This window comes from Cololabis saira, chromosome 21 (assembly GCF_033807715.1).
Source record: "Cololabis saira isolate AMF1-May2022 chromosome 21, fColSai1.1, whole genome shotgun sequence".
In the NCBI taxonomy this organism is placed as follows: domain Eukaryota; kingdom Metazoa; phylum Chordata; class Actinopteri; order Beloniformes; family Belonidae; genus Cololabis; species Cololabis saira.
In genome coordinates, this window is record NC_084607.1 from 22554694 (window position 1) to 22577656 (window position 22963).

At 40.3% G+C, this 22963-nt stretch overlaps 1 protein-coding gene across 1 annotated transcript in view; it reads right to left on the reverse strand.

Moving 5' to 3' along the window:
• Positions 1-22963, reverse strand: part of cacna1ia (calcium voltage-gated channel subunit alpha1 Ia) — a 202012-nt gene that overhangs the window by 76019 nt on the left and 103030 nt on the right. The window contains exons 4-6 of the mRNA XM_061712565.1: positions 18440-18573; positions 12602-12699; positions 4650-4809 (exon numbers count right to left, since the gene is read on the reverse strand). Coding sequence (XP_061568549.1) covers positions 4650-4809; positions 12602-12699; positions 18440-18573 — 392 coding nt within the window. The remainder of the gene's footprint in view (positions 1-4649; positions 4810-12601; positions 12700-18439; positions 18574-22963) is intronic.

Consider the following 22963-nt stretch of genomic DNA (forward strand, 5'->3'; position numbering starts at 1 on the left):
ATTTTTCACGTGCAGCAACAGCTCGACAGGAAGAGGTGGACAAAGGACTACTCACATACACCTCAAGCTTGTTGTATCCATCTTTTATGTCTGTTTAAGTGCACGCCTCATGCATAATTACTTCCCACCACCTTTTATCTTGTTTCCTCCCCTTTTTACTTATTTTCATCTGTCTTTGTAATTACCTTGGTCTTACTCTGTCTTGTCCAGTCAATAGAAGAATATAAATGACCATGAGACCTCTACACCTAAGGTCCACGTCCACTCATGAAACAAATGCAATCACAATGTCTTGATCAGTATCCGTCATGTTTCATCATATTTTTCCATAACGCAACCCACTGAGAGCAGCTTGGAAACTAGTCATTGATTCGGTGACACAACAAAGTTTAATTAACTAAAACCTATTCATGGTACAAAAAAGTTACTCCAGCACAACAGAGGATGCTTACGCCCCAAAACGGAGATGAAAATCAAAGATAAACTGGCTAAAGTCCAAATTGTCCAAAGTGTAAGAATAAAAGAAGGATGTAAATTCCAGACACAAAGAAAGAAAGTAAAACAGAAAGAGATAAAAAAAATGGAGCATGAATAAAGGTTGTGCCCTCCTGCTGGTGTCTTGGCATCGCACAGCGTGACACAGCAAAATCTGGAATCCCACTGAGAACACACCTGCCAGTGGAGAGTGATGTGCAGGGCAGGAGGAATATGAGAGACCAGGGGCCTCAGGTACAACAGAGTGCGTGGATTTCAACGTGAATCCGTGCGTGGAATTCTTGCGTACGCAAAAAAAAATTCAGATTCTTTGCCAGGTTTCTTTGAACATCACAATCAACGTGGATTTGAGCGGACATGCAGGAGCACAACCCTGTCTCCTCCCTTAAGTAGATATATTTGAATATGATAATGTTGGGCTACAGTCCGATGTGAACCATGGATTGTATGATTATATGAACAGTTGAGGCCTTGGGTTAGCTTTGAGGCCCAGTTCTGGGGCCTCAGGTTGAGACCAGCCTTGAGTTTATGATACCTGACCGCATGTTTGGAACAAAGGAAACCCCCATGGACTCAAAGCTCAAGCAGGATTTACATTATGTGGCCCTTCAGTGATAAGGAAAAGCCCCCTCATTGGGTATGGACCCCAAGCTGCAGGAAGGGCCGCATTGACTTCCTGAGCACAGCTATAAGGAGCAAAGCCCCCCTCTCTTCTCTCTCTTCTCCTCTGCTCTGCTTTGTTTCTCTTCTCCTCCAGGTCCCAGCTCCCGTTTTTTAGCATGAAGAGCGACTAGCTATGAGCTGGCCCCTCCATGATCGTTGACCGAAGAAGTGTCTGTTTGCAGCGCTCCAGCGAGTGACCCAAGAAGTTCCGAGTCCCAGAGGAGCCGAACCAGGGACCCTGCATGCCTCAACGTGAATGCCTTTGGACCGACCTGGAGCTGAAGGAGGCCCAGCCGCTGTGCCCGTGCTGCATCTCCCCATCCACATGAAGACAAGGACCATAGAGTGAGAGAGAGCCACTCTTTATCAGGATCCCCTGCTGAGCGTAACCCCCTTTGTTCATCAAGGAACACTGACCAACCAGACCAAACCACCTTTTTCTTCAACTACAAAGATCCATGTAAGAGGCTGTTTGTGTCTGGGCAGAGAAACTTAGTTAACACAAGTTTACTTTTACGTTGTGAGCTTGACCGCTGATCCTGTCGCAACTGTGCTGATTAGTTTAAGCGTGTTTGTTTATTTTTTTGTTTTTCCCCTAGTAGTTGTTTTTGGGTAGTTTAGCCATCAGAATTTATCCGAAGTGTTGTTTTACCATCTTCTTGACACTTGTGTAAATACATTCTGATTAATTTGAATGAGAGAAGTTGTTTGTGTTTATTTCACACATATTTGTCACAACCGATGGTTGCAAAGGTCTGTGCTCGGACTCCCTCCCCTTCACTATTATTCTGAAGAATAACTTAGTTTGAGACTGATTTTGCTGTTTAGTTATAATTTTCCTGATTACATCAGGTGGTGCCCCGTTTTGATTAATTCCTTTTGAAGATTCAATTTGATAAATAATCTACTTTATTAATAATTAAGGATGGTCCAATCATTAATAACTTTTAGATAACTGAACCAGCACAAAATAATGAGGATAATTATCTATCAAAAACTGCTCATCCTAACAAGGAACTTGCAAAAAACAAGTAAAACAAATAAAAAAAAAACATCAGCTGTGAGCTGGAGACAGTCCTGTCAGAAGTTGAGGCCTGGAAAAAATAATTTATTTGGGGGCATTTCTTCCGATTTAAACTGCATTGCATTATGGGTATTGTTGTTCTTTGCTTTGTGTTGCGTTCCGTGAAGAGTTGTGGTTTTATTATGATCGTAAGTGCTTGTGAATGTTTATGAGCAGCGTTAGTGTATCATTACACCCTCCTTTTCTTGTTTGTATTTTAAGAACCGACACCAGAACTTAAATTGGTGGATGAAAACGTCTCCTCGTTCAGCTTTATTGTCACGCGTATTATATACTGACGGATTAAGACCAATGTACATGTGTATTGAGTCTTACACCTTGTGGATGTCTGTGATCACCTCTCTAGTATAACAATGTGAACAATATAAACTTATATTTAAAACATGAAGCATCACGATCTGATTCCTCTGCTGCAGAAATAAAGACAACCTGTGCAACGGGATTATCGAGGTGCAAACGTGAGAAATAAAGAGCAAAGTCGCTGTAACTCGAAGTGTTGCATCCGCAGGAGGAGAGACCGGTCTAGATCCCGGTCCATCAGCGGAGAAACACTTTCTGGATCCTGCAGCTCCTGCAGCCGACTCGATCAGTTCGTACCAACCAACCTTTCTTTGACATCTTAGTTTTATTTTAAAAGACAACATTACAGAACTTTTCTTCGCTGCAAAATGTATTTTAATGTTTTTTCGGTCCAGATACAGTTATGGGATGTTTTAGGATCTGGCTTTTATCTCCAGTAGTTGTCCCATATGGTCGTCATGGTGACAGATGTCGGAGCTGTCAGCAGCTCCAGCTGAAAGCATCATGTTGGTCTGAACCGGAGCAGCTGGTCCATTTCAGGGCAGAGATCCAGAAGATCCTCTTGGTACCTGAACCAGCTGATGGTCCAGTCTTAGTCCTGGACCAGCAGATCGGTGTGGTGCCTGAAGACTCGCTCCTTATCCTGCCATCACCAGGTTCCTCTAACGGAGCCAAAGCTCCATCAGGATTTGCTGGTTCCATCGTTGAGCTCCTGCCTTTAGTTGTTTGTTCAAATCATGTGGTTGATTGTGTGATTGTTGCAGATCCACTCTTGTGTAACTTATCTGGTGATGTGGGGACTGTCGTGTCCTTCACTGTGGTCGTGAACGTATCCTCATATTCTGCATTTCACTTTATCACCAGTGAGTGTTGCCAACCGACAAAACCTCAGAAAAGTGCGTACGCCAGACTTGATGTGTGCGTGAAGGACCGCAACTTTCCACGTTCAAATAACTTTTTGATCATCCGACCATGAGCGTAGAAAGTGCCGTACGCACGTTTTTTGTGCGCCGCACGTTTTGTACATGAGGAGCGATATTCTAAGATGTTTTTCTAACTGATGAGACAGGGTTGAAGTGGAAGCAGGTCAAATTGTAAAACCAGTGCTGTATTTCAAACCAACACTGTCTATTACATACGGTAATTTTTACTCAGTATAATGGTCTTTACCATTTAAAAGTCTCACCTTTCCAGTAATATCCATTACTTGAAATAAAATGCTAAAGCATTACTTCAATACAACATAACTGCACAGGGCAGATCCAGGAGGAATTAATGACTTTGTGGGAGTAAAGTCTCTAATAGCAACTTTCTCTAAAACTGATGCTGGGCTCAAAAAACAAAAACAAAATCATTTTACGTCAGACTGACCAACCAAATGTCACACAAGTTCAGTACAAATCATAAAGTGACTCTTGTGTATTTGGAAACATCATCTAGTCACTGTACTTTGAGGGGAGGTCACAGCAGGCAGGACAACCATCACTGAGGACACATGTCCCCTCTCATCTGGCTATTAGATCTGTTATTAGGACCGGCTGTGTCAGCATAAACAGAGATAACATGGGAGGGTGCAGGGGAGTGCATGGCTTGTATACATATTACAACACACGCATCCTGGATGTCTTTCAAGTGCGCTGATGCAAGCATTAAAAGGAAATGGAGAGAATGTAATAAAACACTGTTGAATACTGGTAAATATCCCTCACACACCTAGACGGCATCATGTGGAGTCATCCACCCAGTGGGACAACTTCTGTCAATTGTTTATAGCTTACAATAGTGATGGGGAAAAAGTATATGAAGAAGTTCTGATAGAAAGATGAAAACATCTCCATGTAAATGCGTACTTTTCCTTTTAAAGGCAACTCTGTATAGCCTCATATTCAAACTGTGTCACTGAAAAGAAAAACGTTAAAGTATCTGCGATGGACAGATTTCAGCAGAAAAAACAACCCTAATTTTGATAGATCTCATACTGGACAGATGGATGGATCATGACATGATGATGTGGAGAAAATGGAAAGCATGGGATCATGACTCAACACACAGTCACCCTTGTACAATGCTGGTTTTATGTTGTGGTTTTGTTGTTTTATTTACTTACAGGGTGAAGTTCTTCTCAGGATAGCAACGGTTTCTCAGTAGCCCCGCCCACAACTGCACACCGATGATGCCAAAGATGAAGAAGACAAAGAAGCAGAGCAGCAGCACGTTGCCCAGCATGGGTAGGGTGTCGAGCAGCAGGTTCACCAGGATACGCATACCTGTGGGATTCAGGAGATCAATCCATCAGTAGCAGGCACGCAGAGCTGATGGAAAAGGGTCTGGGGTTTGTTTTGTCAGTGTATGTTCATGGTCATATACACACACCTGGATATATATATATATATATATATATATATATATATATATATATATATATACACACACTGTATATTGTTGTTGCAAACTACTAAAAAAGTGCATCCTCAACTTTGGAAGTAGACTAATAACTGCTGATTTTCTTATTTAACCCCAGGAAGTGTTTCACTGATCAGTAATGATGCTTCTAAAATATATTGACTAAAAGTTCTTCAAGACTGCACTTTTGTGGAAATCTCAGATAAAGTATTTCCTTTATTGGCAATATACCATTTCCTTTTATTAACACCGTACCTCTGAATGGACAGGAAGCATAAGGAGTTATCTTTGGCACTTTTTATAACACGTCCACAATAAAAGTTCAAATTCAGCTTGTTACAGCAAATTAACCTTAAAAACACATATTATAAACCCAGCATGAAAACAGCACACACACAACATACGTAAAGACAGGAGGTGAATGAAGCCAGGAAGAAAAACATCTTTAACTCGCGGAAGTGAGTCATTCCCTCTGAGATGAACAGCGCTACAGGTAAGATATCAGCAGCACTCATGTATAATTGGGCTACATGAGGTCATGGTCATGATTAGATGACGCCTAATTGCATAAACATGAATGCCACCTGTCAAATAATGAGGACCCCCAACCTTTTAGATGTACCTCTCACTGTGATGACATATTGAGGCTTTGATTAGTGAAAAATAATGACGGCGAGATTGGACTGATGGGAGATTGTGGCGGCACCTGAGAGTGTGTCCGTGCGACAGCGTTCACTAAGATTGTGATTACAGAGTCTCTGTCTCTACTTGTGTGTGTGAGAGTGTTTGTGTGGCTTAACGGGAATCATGCAAAACAACTCAACAGTTGGTGTATGTGTCACAGCAGCATGTCTAAACTGCGAACAGAGCAAGTGACAGGAGAGAAGCTGAGAAAAGAGAGAGTGCAACAGCACACATACCTGTGGTTCACCTCGTAACCTAACCTTTGTAAACAAATAACATTTTAAGTAAGTTAACAGATCACCCCTTCTTCCTGCTTCCATTGCTGTCAATATTTATTCAATCTTTATAAATGTCATTACCTTTAAACTCATGGATTCCCATCACAGTTTGTCTATTTGTTTCTAGGACAGAGGACATGAAGTACACTGGGACCTGACTGAACCTTTTTTCAGTCCATATATCATGTTGGATCAATCTGTCATTAGGAGTGATCATTTTGACAAGCTTTTTAGCGCAGCTAACGAACTCTACATATTAATGTATGTAACACTCTGCCTGAGGGGATAAATGTTTGCGTTACTTTGGCACATTTCATTAATGGTGTTGTCATGCGGCCATAAAATGAGTAAAATACATCATTAAAAAGTCAATAGACTTTTCGTTGTGTATTATTTTTACTATTACTCTTTATATAACTATTATAACTATTATTATTGATATGGATACCCATACCAAGTCACTTGATCATAATCTCTTTCGTGAAATGGAAAAGAATGAACAAAATGAACGATGGCTTATATAAATGGAGGTACTTTCTTCAGCATCCATTGGATGGTTCCAATGCACACAGAAAATACTGGAACTGGACTAATTCTTTGTATCAAAGAGGAATATAATTAGGAGGGGTGGCCATATAAAAAGGAGAATGCTTGAATATGTGTTGTCTGGTCATTAAGAAGAATCCCTTTAGCTTTTCTCGCAACAAGAATTTACTTTGGTGTACACTTAGGTACCGGTATATGAAATCACAGCATTTATTTCTGGCCATAACTGGATTTCTGTTGTGTTGTATCAAGATCTTGGATTAATTACAATACATAAAGCTGTCTCTGGCATATGTGTTATAGATTCTATGGGGTGTTAAAGTCTGGACTGTGGTTCCCAATGCACGAGTGAAAATGATGTTTCATGCTCCCTGACAAATTTTTTTTTTCTAAAAGTTTCACAATTTGGGGCTCACATTCTTTCTTTTCTTTTCATTATTCATGTCCGAAGAATCCTAGCAGTTCCATCTTAGAATATGTCTGCCCCAGAAAAACAAATTTAAAGAAAATCTATTGATGGAGTCCAATATTCGTCCCCCACAAGCAAACTGAAGCTTTTTTTTTTCTTTTTTGATCGGCCTTCACTGAAAAGTTGTTTTCTTAAGGCTGCACAGCTGTTTAGTCTCAGTGCATCTTCCCATCATGTGGAAATGCTCTTACTTTCACAATTAAGCGTCCCTGTGAGTTCTACTCGTTTATTTATATGGAATCCAGCATTTTATATTGTTTCCCAGACAATAGTTTAGGTAATTTGATTGATGTCAGACTGGTATACATTTCCATTTTTACATTATTTGTACACCACACTGTGCCGTTTGTTCAAATTTGATTTTGGCATAAATAGAGTAGTTGTTTTTCAGTTCGACTGCTGAAGTGAGTTGCCTTTTTCAAGATGCTAAACCTTACATTGCCTCCCCTGTGTATATACTTCTCATTTGTAATTCACTTTAGAAATGTTTCATAAATTATTTTGACATTATGTTTTGTGATTTTCTTTTCCAACATTTTTACATCTCCCTTTTGTTTCCTTGTCTATAGGTGAGTTTGTGCTCCGTTAAAACACTTGCAGCATTCAAAATGCACTGACAAGAAGTTAAGTAAAGGAGATAATGATAGAGAACAGATGTTAGTGATATATATTTAATCGTAACAATCATTGAGGAGTCGACGTTTGTGTTTGCTAAATCTTAAATCAGTCCTGGTGATGTGACTAAAAATATAATTCCAATACGGTTGTATGAATTCCAGCTCAAGTATAAGGGAAAAAAACTAAGTGAAAAGTAATTTGTAGTTTAATTTATTATTTTTTAATTAATGTTCATTTAATATTTCAACAGGTAGGATTATAATAAATAAATTCCAATACAGAAAAAATGCTATCTTTCTTCCTCTAAGTTAAAGTGTCTTTAAATGGAAACTTTAAAAGGGAAGCAGTATCATTGCTGACGTGTGTGTGTCTCTGGTGGCGGCTGGAGGCGAATCTAAATGTATTTGTTCCCACGGGTTCTTGTTGTTAGGTCATTGCTCCATTAGGCCTGATTGGCTGAAGAGAGGGAGAGATGGATGAAGGGAAACGAAGGGTGAGAGAATGAAAATGAGAATGAGACAGTGCTTGAGGGTGTGCCAAAAAAAGAAGGAAAAAAAGTCAGCTTCAGATCATAAGAAAGCAGAAACAATCTAAAGAAGATGCAGTCGAGCAAAGAGTAAATGTTAGAGCGAAGGATACACAAACAAGAAACAAGAGCACAGAGCTACATACTTTTTAAATTCTTTTTTACGCATTGCATTTTTGGCACTTAAAGCAGAGTGTATTTCTCATTTTATCTCTCCATTATCATTTATGGTGACTGTATCGTTTGCCAGCTACTGCGGTTTCCGATCCAGGAGGAGGCATCCATTGTTGGGATGGATGGGGAGCCATCCGAAAGATGGATGCTTCCTTTTGCACCTTTGTTTCAGTATGGTCCAACGTACCCTGCCAAGAAGAAGCATACTCCCCAACATGTTCATTTAAACGTGGAGGAAACAATCTAACACACACACACACACAACTGCTCTAACTCTGTAAGATGTGACTGAAGTTAAAGTTTAGTGGACTTTTGAAATCCCCAACCTAAGATTAAATATGCTTTGTAAAATGATGGATAGGTTGGAGGTTTTTATGGGTGCTTTCACACCTCACTGGCTTCCCACTCCAGCTTGGCACAGTTAATTCTATTTATCTGGTGTGAACATAGTAAATGCACTCGGATTGAAACTCTGAAAAAGAGGTGGTTTCAGTTTGAATCACATGATAGACACTGGTGCAATACACCTGGCGAGATCGCGTACCAAACCAGTGGGGCCAAAGGCCATGAATCGCATGGTTCAGATCATAGAATTACTGAGACTTTGGTTTTGGTTGGACCGACACTGGGATAAATCGCGCAATTAACAGTTCTGCGTAATTAATGCATACAAAATCCTGTACTATTTTGTTATTGGTGACTTGAGTGCATTAAAATGTTCCTCTCCAGCTGCAGCTCATTTTGTGAATTATTTAGAAAGAGTGATTAAAAAAACCTCCCACAAGCAATAAAAAGAGGCAACATAAACAATTACTAGTAGCAGCACAACAAATCTGCATAGATTAACAATATATAATAAAATACGCATAGCATCATTATATCACACAGAGCAAGCGCCGTACCGGGACATTCCAACACACGGGATCTTCCTGTATTTAAAGAGTTTGTTCCCTTAGCAGACATGTCTGAGCAATAAGTGGCGAGGATGTTCTTGTGTTGTTTGAAGTCATATATTTTTAACCTTTTAGATTTTTCTCTGTTTGAAAATTAACCAAACTAAGTTGAAAACACTACAACAAACTCATGTGATTCAGACCAGAACAAAAGAACTACGGTTTGAAAGCACCACAAGTGTACATGGGCCTTTGAGGGTCAGTTATGTACATTGGGGGAAGATATGTTATTCTTTTGACTGATTTTATTTCATTTTATTTTATTTTTGTCTTTTTTTTGGGTGGAGGGAGGTACTGTATTATAGTTACTTAGTTTGGGATTCATGTTTCTGTGTATCATAAAAGGACACATAAGAGATCCCATTCAATTACTCTTCTTCCCTTGTTTTTATTTGCTTTGGTGTTTATTGTTTCCTCCCATACCATTTGTCACTCCTTGTATATCATTTCAATTTCATCAAAAATAAATCTGACACAACAGAATGTACACCCACCACACAGGACCACTAGCAACCATTCTGTTGGAGTGTTACAAATGGAAGTGTGTGAGGGGTCAGGATGTGTTCATGTGGCCTTTGTACCTGTCGGCAAAAAAGCAATCCAACCAAACAAAAAACAAATAGCCTTCTCCCCTTGCTTCCTCACCTCTAATGGGGTCACAGAAAGGGAACAGAATCCAATGCCACACACTCATTACAGGCAGCTTATTGATACCTACATTCAGTAAGATCTAGAGTATCTACACGTCCCAGACAACCACAGTGAATTTAAAAAAAGGTCCATCCATACATGTGTGCACGCGTCTGCTGGATTGCAAATATTCATAAAGTAACAAATCATATCTGAGGATCCATGCTGCAATGCATAACTATTTCCAGAAGTCAACATTTCATTACAGCCTGTTTGGCCCTGAAATAACACACCAAACACTCTCTGCTTACATTTTTCAGGTGCTGCAGTGGCTCTCTGACATTTGTTAGTGAGCAGTTGTTTTTCTTTTAGCAGCTTCACCTGAATGGTACTGTAGCTTCTCTGTGGAAGAGGAAAAGCCATAGAAGCCTCAAACCCCATGTTAAATCTAGGGATGCTACAAGCCCTTCACAGTGCTAGAACAGCTTTAAATAACCCATATTTTCTGTTCAGCACTGTAGCCAGGCTGACAAAGAGCCACAAATCTGTTGAGCTGTGCATTCCTGCAACTCTTGGTAGTGAAGACTTTATGAGGTTCTTTAGCAGTAAAATCATCAGAATTAGAGCAGAAATCAACCAGGCTCATCCAGCAATGGCTGAGGGTGTTTCCTCACCTTCAGTCACTTCCTCACGTCCTGACCTGACTCTAGACTGTTTCGTTCCTATAGACCTTCCTGAATGAACCCCAGCTAAATCAACCATGTTTCGGGACCTGTAGCCCTCTGAACACCGAACACAGTGTTTATTGTCTACGCCTGTTTATATAGTTGTCACTGTAGTACATCAAGTCATCCTGTATCAGTCATATGTACATAGAAATCTTAAGTACTCCATCTAACAGATGACTCAACTCAGTCTTATATACCATTGACAACATATCTGTAGCTCTTCTCTCTCTGTTCTTCATCTTGTTTGTCCTATCTCCCTCCTCCGTTCTTCAGTTTTTCCTTGCCATATTGTTGGCTTTAAGGGGTTTCTCCCTCTAGGGGAGTTTTTGTTGCAATTGTTTATTTAATAATTGCTCGAGGGTTTACTCTGGGTCTCTGGAAACCTAGAGCCAACTTGTATTGTAAACGACACATATATAAATAAACTGAATTGAATCAAATTGAATCTGGTTGCTGTAACTTTTGAGCAGTCTCAATGAACTGTGCAAAGAGAACAAACCCACTGTGTAAACATTTAATCAAGCTTTTAGGCATATACCAAACTGACTGGAATTGATTCTGGTCAACCCCGATTAATCCCAAACAGGGCAAAGAGGCAAAGAAACAAAGAAGGCCTGGCAGTCAGATGGAAAATGCCTGTTTAACTCAGACACCAAAAGCACCTTACTCACAGTATTACCCCATAAAGCGACTTACTAAAGCTACTTACTTATTAGTCCAATGATGCTAATGAATGATACCCTACATTATTCTGATCTGAACCTGAAGTCAATTCAATATCAACATCTGAAACGAGGACTGCCAGAATGAAAATGAGGACTGCCGGAGCTCGGCCTGAGCACCACCAGAGCTGCCCGGCCACCCGTCGCTAGATTATTGTCCGACTAGCAGTAACTAGCCTGATCCGGGGATGCTGACTCGGCCTCAGGCCAGCCGATTGTCAGCATTCACCCAAAAGGCTTATTCAGTGGCCTTCTCCTTCCCAGACAGATTGATGCAAACCCACACCCTGGTGCAGAGCTCTATAAGTACAATTAACAGCATAAAACGCCTTATTATCATTAAAATAACAATGAGTATGCTCTCATAGCTCATCATTCAACGAAAACGCTGAGTCCGATGTAGCTAAAGGGATGATAGAGAGTTGATAACATAATAAATTACCATGTAGTTGTCACAACAAAAGAGACAAATACTGAATAAATTGGTGACTTTATTAAATTTTTCGGGGAAATAAAATGTCACATAACTTACAGATGTCAGGATAGTTAAACTAATTCAAATATTATCATTTTTTGTTGCGCTGTACCGAGCTGTAAATATGTTTTTATTACCTTTAAACTTGGACGGTTTAACATGGAGTACAATAGAGACTGACAGCTATTTTTTGATTTTGTGTTGATGTCAAACGAGCAAGTCAGTCTGAGGTGAACAACTGAGGTATAGAATACCCCTGGTTATATTGGACCTGTTGCTGGTTATTTACCTTCGCCGTCACGTGAAAAAGATAAAAATCCTAGTGGAAAAAGTTGTACTTTGTGGTATAATGAAAATAAGATTTGAAATGATTAAGCCTGTGATCATCATCCTCTCCAAGGATACACGCTATTAGCTGTGTTTAAGCTGGATGCAGGGCTTTCTCTATTGGTTGATTACCTAAAATCTTTCTCCCTGTATAGAGTCATATTAACCTATAACTTTATGCAAGTTTATCTATTAACTGATTTGAAGATGAGAGGAACTGATCAGCGAAAAGTATTAATAGATGTTTTGTGAATCTGATGAAGCTGTGACTTTGCAGTTAAACATACGGTGAAAGTTTAATGTTGCCCACTGGGAGCAGGTGACATGGGGTTGCATGAAAAAGACAGAAATTTAATAAAACTGAAATGCATTTACATGAATTTTCCTGCAAGTGCGTTTATACTTTATGTGAACCGACAGACAAACTGCAGGCACAGGTAAAAACACAAAAAAGTTATGAACTCTAACCCACGTTGCAAGTGATTTGCACTCTCAACCACACATTAAACACTTAAGTTGCGCTCACTTGGCACTCTGTTGATGGCTTTTAGCGGTCGAAGGACCCGCACAGTCCGGATGGCTGACAGGTTGATGTTCTGCAGGTCTAGTGAGTATTCCACCATGCTGGATCATCGGAAAAAGAGAGAAAAGGAAAAAGAAAATATAATTCAACTTGTTTTTCTGTAATTTCTCACGACTTCTTCAAAATACAACATCACTGGATTAGAAAGACTCGAGCACTGACCTAACTCAAAACAGTGTTCTTACTGTGTGTATTCATTGAATGGGAGACAAAAAGAGGTACACAACTCAATAAGAAAATGTTTAGGGGTTAAAGTGACAAAACATCAAAGGGGGTGAATAACATGAAAGAGCGGTAAGGGAGAGAAAAGGCAGGAGAAAAAAAAGGGATTTGTTCTATTCTGAATGTTGCCTGCAGGGTGTTGTGTCTCAGTCGGAGCCTGGCATCAGTTAGCAAGTCATTTCCACAGCATGGCTAAGCTGTTTGTGCCCCCCAACCCAAACTACTTTCGCAGGAGAGCGGTCACGGTTGGCCACGTGTGCGTGTGTCTGTTTGAATGTGCCACACACTGTAACTGTAACCATCAACGCAGAGATAGTTTGAGTGAGAGCAGGAGGAGTACAGCAGTTGTGTAATACATGACTGAGTAGATGGCCATTCGTGAATGTAGGTGTGTGTATAAATAGTGTCCATTGTGTAAAAGGCTTCAAAACTGTTTGTGTAAATGTGAACACAAACTTAATGTCCCCAGGGCGACAGCAGCGCTGACACAGCGTGATACCAACATGTGCACCACTGTTAGAAGCTAATAATGCCCAAAGCTCATCTGCTGACCTCGACTAAACAAGCCACACTCACTGTGTCTCACAAAGATATTATGAAAACCATGTAATTTACAATAATGTGATACTTTATTGATCCCACAGGGGACCTCTTTTCGTTTGGCCCTCACAATTCATCAATGGAGAAGCACACTGACTCATGCTTAAGTAGGATTACTTGGTGGAACAAGGGTCTGAACTGCTCGACAGCCTGCAGGCAGCTGCCTGAACCACTATCAATGTATTCATACTGTAAAGACATATTTAAACCTTGAGGTGAAATACTTTCTTCTTCCTCCACTTGTTTCAATAGCTATATTTTTTTGTCCTTAAAGCTCATGCGTCTCGGGGCTGAAAGAATCCATTTTTCGCAGGGATGTAAAAGAACGGCACAGACCAATTTTATCTCCACATTAGACCAAAGAGCCGAAATGCCACACAGCAGCTTGATGAAAATGTCAGAGTATAAAGAAGAACACAACAGTTGTTTTGGGGCTAGACGTTTCCAGCTGGGCATAGTGGTCTTATTACAACCTGCGTAAAAAAAACAACAACAATGGTATCTGTGCCAGTTCTAATGATTCAGTGTGAGCTCCTAGGAGACTCATGCAAGAGGTAAAATGTCAGAAGGAAGCTTTGAGGCCATTAAAAGTAAAACATGCTCCTCTTGGCAACCCAGAAAACACAAGAGTAGTCTTATCTTTTATATGATGAAGTTAAAGCGTGAGTAATAAATACATAAAATCTACATCTAATCATACAAGGGCACCGATATCAGGATCACAAATGTACCCTGCGTGTTTAGGGGCCTTTAAAACGTTTCTGTCTTTGTTAATACACTGTGTGTGGGTGTATGTATGTGTGTGTGTGTGTGTGTGTGTGTGTGTGTGTGTGTGTGTGTGTGTGTGTGTGTGTGTGTGTGTGTGTGTGTCTTTTCTATAACAGTGTCACTGCCTGTGCACATCAATCATGCCGGTGTATTTGGGAAGGCAATTAGTAGACTGCCAAAAGCGTCCTTTTGATGACTGTTCGTCATCTTGTTTCATTGCTTTTAAAAAAAAAATGTGACACCTTCATCTCATTCATGCTTTCATGTCATTATAGTATATCTGAGTGTGCATATTAAGTTCTAGAGCTTCAGGGGAGACCTAAAGGGCAGACCAAATAAAAAAAGTTCAGATGCCCCTTTAGCATGACGGACATCTTCTTAAATCCACACATGCAGTGACCCTGGTTGTCAAAGGTGTGAGCCTCTACTAACTTAATGAATTAACAATTCACCAGTTAATGATTGAAAGATAAAGTTGTATATATGTTGCTTTGCTCACAATATGCATTAGTTTTTTGGAACAGCGTCTCTCTGATCACCACAGAACCCTTATTCATCGTTTGTCATAGGGAGGAGACCCCGGGGAAGACCCAGGACACGCTGGAGAGACTATGTCTCTCGGCTGGCCTGGGAACGCCTCGGACTCCCCTCGGAAGAGCTGGAGGAAGAGCTGGAGGAAGAGCTGGAGGAAGTGTCTGGGGTGAAGGAAGTCTGGGCATCTCTGTTGAGACTGCTGCCCCCGCGACCCGGTAACGGATAAGCGGTGGAAAATGGATGGATGGATGGATGGATGTTACACTTGACACTGTCATTTTTGCCTAAAAAATAATAACAATCAAAGTTCAAACACACAAAAAAATAAAAATAAAGAACCACAACTGCATTATATTCAAACTTCTGATGACAAAAGGCTGAGCAGCCTACAGTCAAAGTAAAAATTATCAGGCCCACATGCACTAAAAGGAACTTTCCCAAAACCCAGGCCAATGATTGCATTAGCTGTAAAACTTCACAAAGACGGAAGAAAGAAATTACTTGATGTTAAGGCCACTTTCAGATAATTTAGCTTTAAATAAAATATACTGAAAATGGAGCTGGTTAAAATGATGAGCTCCAAAGTGATTTTCACCTTCAAAGCTCACCAGAGCAATCAGTTACCATTTGAAACTGACTTTAAGGACTTTGTGAGCTTTTGTTATTGCAACACTTCACTGGAAAAAGTTCCTCTTAATTTCTTCTAAAGAAATGATATCACCAAGCCAAAAGAAATTAGCCTGGAACTCAAAAGATAGTGGGTGCTCATTTAAGTGGGAAGGATATACTACCATTCCCAACACTTTCACGGTTTCTAGAACAGATTTAAGGACTACACATTGTTAAATGTGCAAAAACATTTCCAAAACATTGAGGAAAAAAAAGATTGATGCTGAACTGCCCTGAGACCTTACTTGTGTGAAAAAAGAGGCTTGTGTCAATATTCCAAGGAATGATGACAAGAAATCTCCTGCCAGTGAACTTTATGTTGCCACTGGGTCTTCAGACCGAGACACGGGCCCCTCAGAGCCCAGATCTCAATTCAATTCAGGATTCTGAGGAGGGGAGGCTAAAGTTAATTCCCATGGTCAGAAAGCATTCAGTTTAGATGAGCTGGAACAATTTGTGATGGGAGATCCCTCAAGAGACATGTGCTAACGTCATTAGGAGGACCAGAACAGATATGGTAATTACAGAGACTACACTATTGGTCATCAATTATCTACGGCATAATGGCTTTAGTCTTGGCACTCTTTTTTACATTTTCATTGAACAAAGTGGAATATCTTTATTGAACTTAATGAAGATTCGTCTCTTTTGTTTTTTTTTATGTGCACATATCTGAACCACCAGCAGCAACATGGCTGTAGCAGTTGCAAGCTGTATGCAGAGGAGGGAATAAGAAGCATCCTGTGATAATATTAAACACTTTGATTATGGCCATTTCCTTGGACGTGTTGATGATTTTGTTTGTTTTGATGAAAAGGTCTCATGACAGTCTGTAGATAGTTATTGTATGAAACCACAGACTTTGCCTCCCTACTTTTTTGATCTTTTTCTTTCATTTCTTAAGTGTTTATCTCTGATTTTTTCCCATTTTATCACCCAGTGATAAAATGTGCTCCTACCCCAGTGCTCCTACTGTACCTAAGTGATAGTTAGGTTGTGGGTGCTGGAGTCATGGGGAAGTAAACACGCACCCTGGCGAGAATTGAACCTTCTAGCTGTGAGGCGGCTGCGCTGCCCTACACTATCTCCATGGATCCCCCTCGGATCTTCTTCTAATCTCTAATTATTTTTATAATATCACATCTATATATCCACCTCAGAAGCCATACTTGTCATATCATTCAGAGTTCCAGTTTCATATATATATATACGTATAAACTAAACTAGACTTCAGCACCCACTTGGATGGCTGTGGTCTGAAGTGGGAGTAACGCGTCAGAAAGAACGAAAGAACAGCAGCATGAAAGAGCGAGGTGGGTAACCCATGGATAACAGACACAGAGCTCATAAAAGAATGTCAGCTGTGATTTGGCCTGGCAATGCTGGCAGTGCCCTCTGCAATTAGTCGAGACACTAATCTAATGTACGATGCACAGAGAAATACGAAGACAGAGGTGTACACACAAATGTGTTTGGAAACACAGACGGGCATACACATATTAGATAGACTCTGAAGCCATAAGCTGACAGACAGTAATCTGTAAAGCCAGTGCTGTGCCATAAACAAATGCATGCACTCACAGAGAGAAACTGAACATCCATTGGGGATAAACTGATTCAGCTCAAATGAAGATGAATGTCCTTCCACCAGCCCTGGCAAGTCTGCAGCTCTCTGGTTGTTTTCCACTCTTGCACCAGCCACTTTTCTAATCCATTAGAAGGCATGATCATACTATTACTTATGAAATCCTGACCCCAACCTTAACCCACTGAAAACCCTGCTTAAGTCTTCATAATAAAGTATGATCTTGATTCATGTTAATGATGACTTTCTTCTCGTCTCAGAGGTGAGGTGGGACCTGACAATGGAACCATGTAAGCAGATACATGTCCTCACGCCGTGGCAGTGCACAAACTCACATAGACTTGCTTTATCACCCATATCTGAGCGGCTCATTTCACTTTGGTCGTAGCAGGTGTTTTCAGCAGATGTGTTTGTTTTGTTCAGAATATCTGTGACAGAATAGCTGCTTGAGTGACGAAAACTAAAGACAGCATTTGTTTTAAATATCATGGGTAAAATTCCCCCTCTTTTGCACTCGTTCCCACTTCAAAATTACAGGAAAAAGAAATTAATACATAAACACCATTTGCATCAACTGTTCCGTCAAAAGGCAAAAGTCAAAAGTTGTTTGTGTGTGTGTTTTTTGACTTCCGTCCCTTAATATAAGCCAACATTTTTCTGACTTATTTTCATTTTAATCATCAGCTGGTTTTAGTGTCACTTAGATATTGAAGCTGATCATTTTTTTGGCATTTAAGTGAGTGTATACTCTAAATTGAAATGGAGCCATTAAAGCAGTTTGGTTATACCACAATATTTAGGTTGTTTTCCATTCTTTTCCAGAATGACATATACAGTAAACAGGAAATGTTTTCTGCCCTGACTCTACAAAGGAAGGCAGCATAATGTTCCTGCAGCCCTCCAAAAACCACTTCAAAACACAATTTCAAAGATAACAGCATTTTCTGCTCAGACAGCTTGGAAAACACAGTCACAACTGCCAGAAGGTTTTGCCAATCAGACTTTAATGTACTGTATTGTTTAACTGCATTTGCTGACCTCCTTGATGTGGTTGTTTTTCCCAGTAGAGCTGTATCCACAGAGTGCAACAACATGTTTATTTTACCTTTGGCTTTAGCTCTTTAAAATGTTACACATCACTTAAATTTTCCCCAAAAGAGTTTTATCAAAAAGAATAACAAGCAACCAAATAAGAAAAACTGTGTTAACCATCTCCACCATGCATGATAAAAGAAAATATCAAGCATGTGTGAGCTCCTGGCCAATGTCTGCTTGGACGGGCCCAAACCCCCCACAACCCCAACAGCATGATTAAGGTAAAGAAGATGGAGAGAAAGGGGATACAATAATAACAACACCAGGAACAGGATTATTGGTGACACCGACACAAAGCAGTTGCTCACCCAGCCATGACAATGAAGAAGTCTAGTCTGTTCCAGGTGTCTCCCAGGTAACAGCGACGGCCAAAGATCCCGAGAGCCACCATCTTTATCACCATTTCCAAGGCAAAGAAGATATAGATGAATGCATCAAAGGCCTATGAGTAAAGAGAGGGAAGGAAAGTTAGAAAAAAGTAAGTGAGAGAGAGGACATTTTCTTTTCATATTTTATCTGAAACACATTTGCATAGATGAAATTACTTGGCTCAGGATGTTGACAGAGCTCCAACTTTATTCATCATTTATTTATTTAAAATCATTTTTGTATTTCACTCTTTGGTGAAGGCAAACTGTGTGCATTTAAGTTAAGGGTTAACCCTCTATCATTTTCCACCTTTCAAAGATTATTTTAACAGTTACACACCTACAACACATATACTCACAGGAGTAGCATGAAAAGAGAAGGAGAGAACCAGGCCAAACCTCAGGAAACACCCCCCCCCCCCCCCAAAAAAAAAAAAAAAAAAAACGAAATGAGAAAAAATAGGGTAAAAAAAAAAGGGTAAAAAATTGATGATTCTCTCTTCTTTTTCCTGCAAACGTTTAGATCATGAACTGTGCTTCTTATGTTTGCTGAATAATAAATCTAGCATTTAATTTTAGATACAATGTTTGTTTTCCACCTTGTATATATACACCTTGTGTATATTTCTGCACCATAGAACTGACGCTGCTTCTATTTGACACAGTGATTCCCAAGGCGCTAAAACTGAAATTAAAATGTGGCTGCTTGATCGGGACTTCCGGTGATGGCGGCGAGCTGGTCGGTGGTGTAGTCAGAGAGCTCCCGGAACGGTCCGACGTTTCCCCAGTTATAGAGAACCCACCCAGTTTATACCTGTGAACTCCTATGGGGAAATACCAACTGAGAAACGCTAAGACCGCGACGAGTCCAAACGTTGAGGAAAACGAACATATGGCGACAGGAGAAGTTGATTCAGGTGCAGCTAACGTGCCTGCTCCCATGGACGCCCTACAGGCCAGCTTAGATGCTATCCGCGCTGACATAAAAGCAGGACACGAGGACATGAAAAAAGAATTGAGCGCATTTTGTGAGACAATCAAAAGAGACTTGAGAGAAGAGCTCAGAAACTTTAAAGAAGAAGTTAATCAGAAACTGAGCGAGATCGGGGCAGAACTCAAAACCACGGAGGCAAGGATGGAGGAGATGGAGACGCGAGTGGCCGATGTGGAGGAGTGGAGTGTGACTGCGAGGGACTCGCTTCTCCAGGCTTTGAAGGAGCAAGAGCGCATTGTGTCTAAACTAACAGATTTAGAGACGCGCTCCCGCAGAAATAATCTCCGCATCTTCGGGATCCCCGAGGGAGAGGAGGGGAAGGATGCATGTCAGTTTCTGGAGAATTTCATTAAATCGGAGCTGCAACTCCCTGACATTGACCTCAAAATACAACGTTGCCACCGGTCACTCGGACCAAAACCACCACCGCAAGCAGCCCCGAGATCCATGATCGCATATTTCCTCGTGTATAAAACCAAGGAACTTGTGCTCAGCAGCGCATGGAAAAAAAGAGAGATACAGATAAATGGGAAGAGAATTTACTTCGATCATGATTACCCAGCAGAAATCATCAAAAAGAGGAAGGAATATGCGCCTTTGAGAAAAGTGCTGAAAGAACGTGGACTCAGATTTCAAACACCTGCACCCGCTAAACTCCGAGTTTTTTATGATGGAGGACCCACCACATACAACAGTGCGGATGAAGCGACGAAGGATATGCTGAAAAGGGGGATACTAACAGCTGACGAGGGAACCGACGCGGGAAGTGCGCCCGACAGCGCATCCCGGACGGCCGTGGCGCCTCATGTGAAGCTGGCGGAGGGCGCGTGGCGGACCGCCGGCTCCCCGGTGCGTCGGAGCCGGGGCGCAGACATCGAGCGAGCTAAAGAGAAGCTCCGGAGATTCCAGCGAGCTCTCACACATCAGGAGAGCATGGACTGAGGTGCGCGCATCAGTGACGATGAGAGGGAGGCAAAACTAGGAATGATGAGAGGTATTTCAGGACACTGTTGGGAGTTGTTCTTTTGCGCTGTGTGACGGGTAACGCCCCCCTTTTGATTGTACACGTGTTGAATGCCATAGTTCTTAGCTAAAAACATTAAAAAAATATATACCTATCGGACTGTTCCACGGGGTGACTTGAACTACACCGAACCGTTGTTTGAGCGAACTAATTTCGCTTTTGGATGATGTTAGGACACATCTGGAGGGGCCCTTCCTTCGGAGGCTTCCCCTCCCTGTTCAGAAGTTGTTATTTTACTTCACTGTTGGAGGTTATTTTTGTTTTATTGTTATGTTCAGCACAGATGGTTTTTATTTACATGCTTACAGTAATAGAGGTGGGAAATGTGTGTATCAAAATTAAAGAGTCATAATGCTGAATCAGGAATATAAGATTATTACATTAAATATTAATGGTCTACAAAATCCTATCAAAAGGAGCAAGTTGATCACTAAGATGAAGAGAGAAAAACAACATGTTATCTTTTGGCAAGAAACCCATCTTAATGATAAAGAACATGAGAAGTTTAAACATTTGGGCTTTAAAAATGCATATTATTCATCCTATAAACATGGGAAAAAAAGAGGAGTTATAATATTAATCTCTAACAAAGTTGTGTTCCAAATCTCCAAACAGATAAAGGATACCGAAGGGAGATACATTCTAGTGAAAGGTTACATTGATCATAAGCAGGTAACACTTTTAAATGTGTATAGACCCCCAGGTAATGATAAGACATTTATGAAGAAAATATTTGATCTGATTGCTCAAGAGGCTGAGGGGGTCCTTATTTGTGGTGGAGATTGGAATGTACAATTACAACCCTCGCTTGACTCCACTAATGTAACGAAAAGAATTAATTCTGAGACAGATACTGTTAAGAAACTTCTCCTCGAAGCAGGTATGATGGATGTTTGGAGGGAATTAAGCCCAACAGCAAGACAATTTACATTTTTCTCCCATCCCCATAATGTTCATTCAAGAATCGACTACTTTTTTATGTTTCACTCAGAGAGACATAGAATCTCAAACTGCCAAATAGGGGTCAAAGATATTTCAGACCATGCTGGTGTATATCTGTCCCTACATCTTAACACTGAAATTAAAAATACAACTTGGAAGCTTAACACAAACTTATTAAATGACCCCTTATGTAATCAATACATTCATAAGGAATTTAAAGAATACCTGGAACAAAATGATACCGGTGAAGTGTCTCCAGGTACTGTATGGGATGCTGCTAAGGCAGTAATAAGGGGAAAACTTATATTGTGGTCCTCAATTAAAAAGAGGGAAAAAGAGAAGCAAATAAAAGACCTATTACAGGAACTAAAAAATCTAGAAATGAGACACGTGGAACTTAATGATCCCAAATTATTAGATCAGATAAAACTTATTAAACAAAACCTAAATAAACTATATGATAGATATGAGGAGATGAAAGCAAAGTTCATCAAACAAAAGTACTATGATAATGGACCGAGAGCTAAAAAACTGTTAGCTTGGAGGATAAGACGACAACAAGAAGAAAGATCCATCCACAAAATTAAGAACACGCATTCTGGTAAAACTTGTCACAAACTAAAAGAAATACAAATGTCTTTTGTAAATTACTATAAAGATCTGTACGCGCAACCGAAAGGAGTAGACTCCTTAAGTATTACAGATTTTCTTAACTCACTGGATCTACCATCCATTGGAATAGAACAGAATAAAACAATGATGAATGACATAACACAAAAAGAATTGGATAACGCTATTTCGAGACTCAAGACAAGCAAAATGCCCGGTGAAGATGGATATTCTGCTGAATGGTATAAGACATTCAGAGAATTACTTTCACCAACATTATTGAAATGCTTTAACTTCATACTTAATGGGGGTGAGGCACCAGCTTCTTGGAGACATGCCATTATCTCAGTTATTCCTAAAATGGGCAAAGATAAATCTGAATGCAGTTCGTATAGACCGATATCGATTTTGAACTTGGATTACAGATTATTTGCTTCAATAATAGCAAAAAGATTAGAAAATATTATTCCGGACATGATAGATGAAGACCAGACTGGGTTCCTCAAAACCAGACAGACACAAGATAATGTGAGACGGACTTTACATTTAATGGAGCAAATGAGCAAAGATAAAGGTGAATCCATTGTCCTCAGCCTTGATGCCGAAAAGGCATTTGATTCAGTTATTTGGGAATATCTATACTTAACATTACAAAGATTTGGCTTTGATATTAAAATTATCTCATACCTAAAAAAATTATATCATTCCCCTTCAGCCAGAATCAAAATAAACGGTAGTCTGTCTAATCCTGTGTCACTTGAAAGAGGCTGCCGGCAGGGATGTCCCTTAAGTCCGGCTTTGTTTGCATTATTTATCGAACCTCTGGCTCAGGCTATTAGAGAAGACCGAGACATAAAAGGAATCTATTTCAGAGGCACTGAATACAAGACCTGCC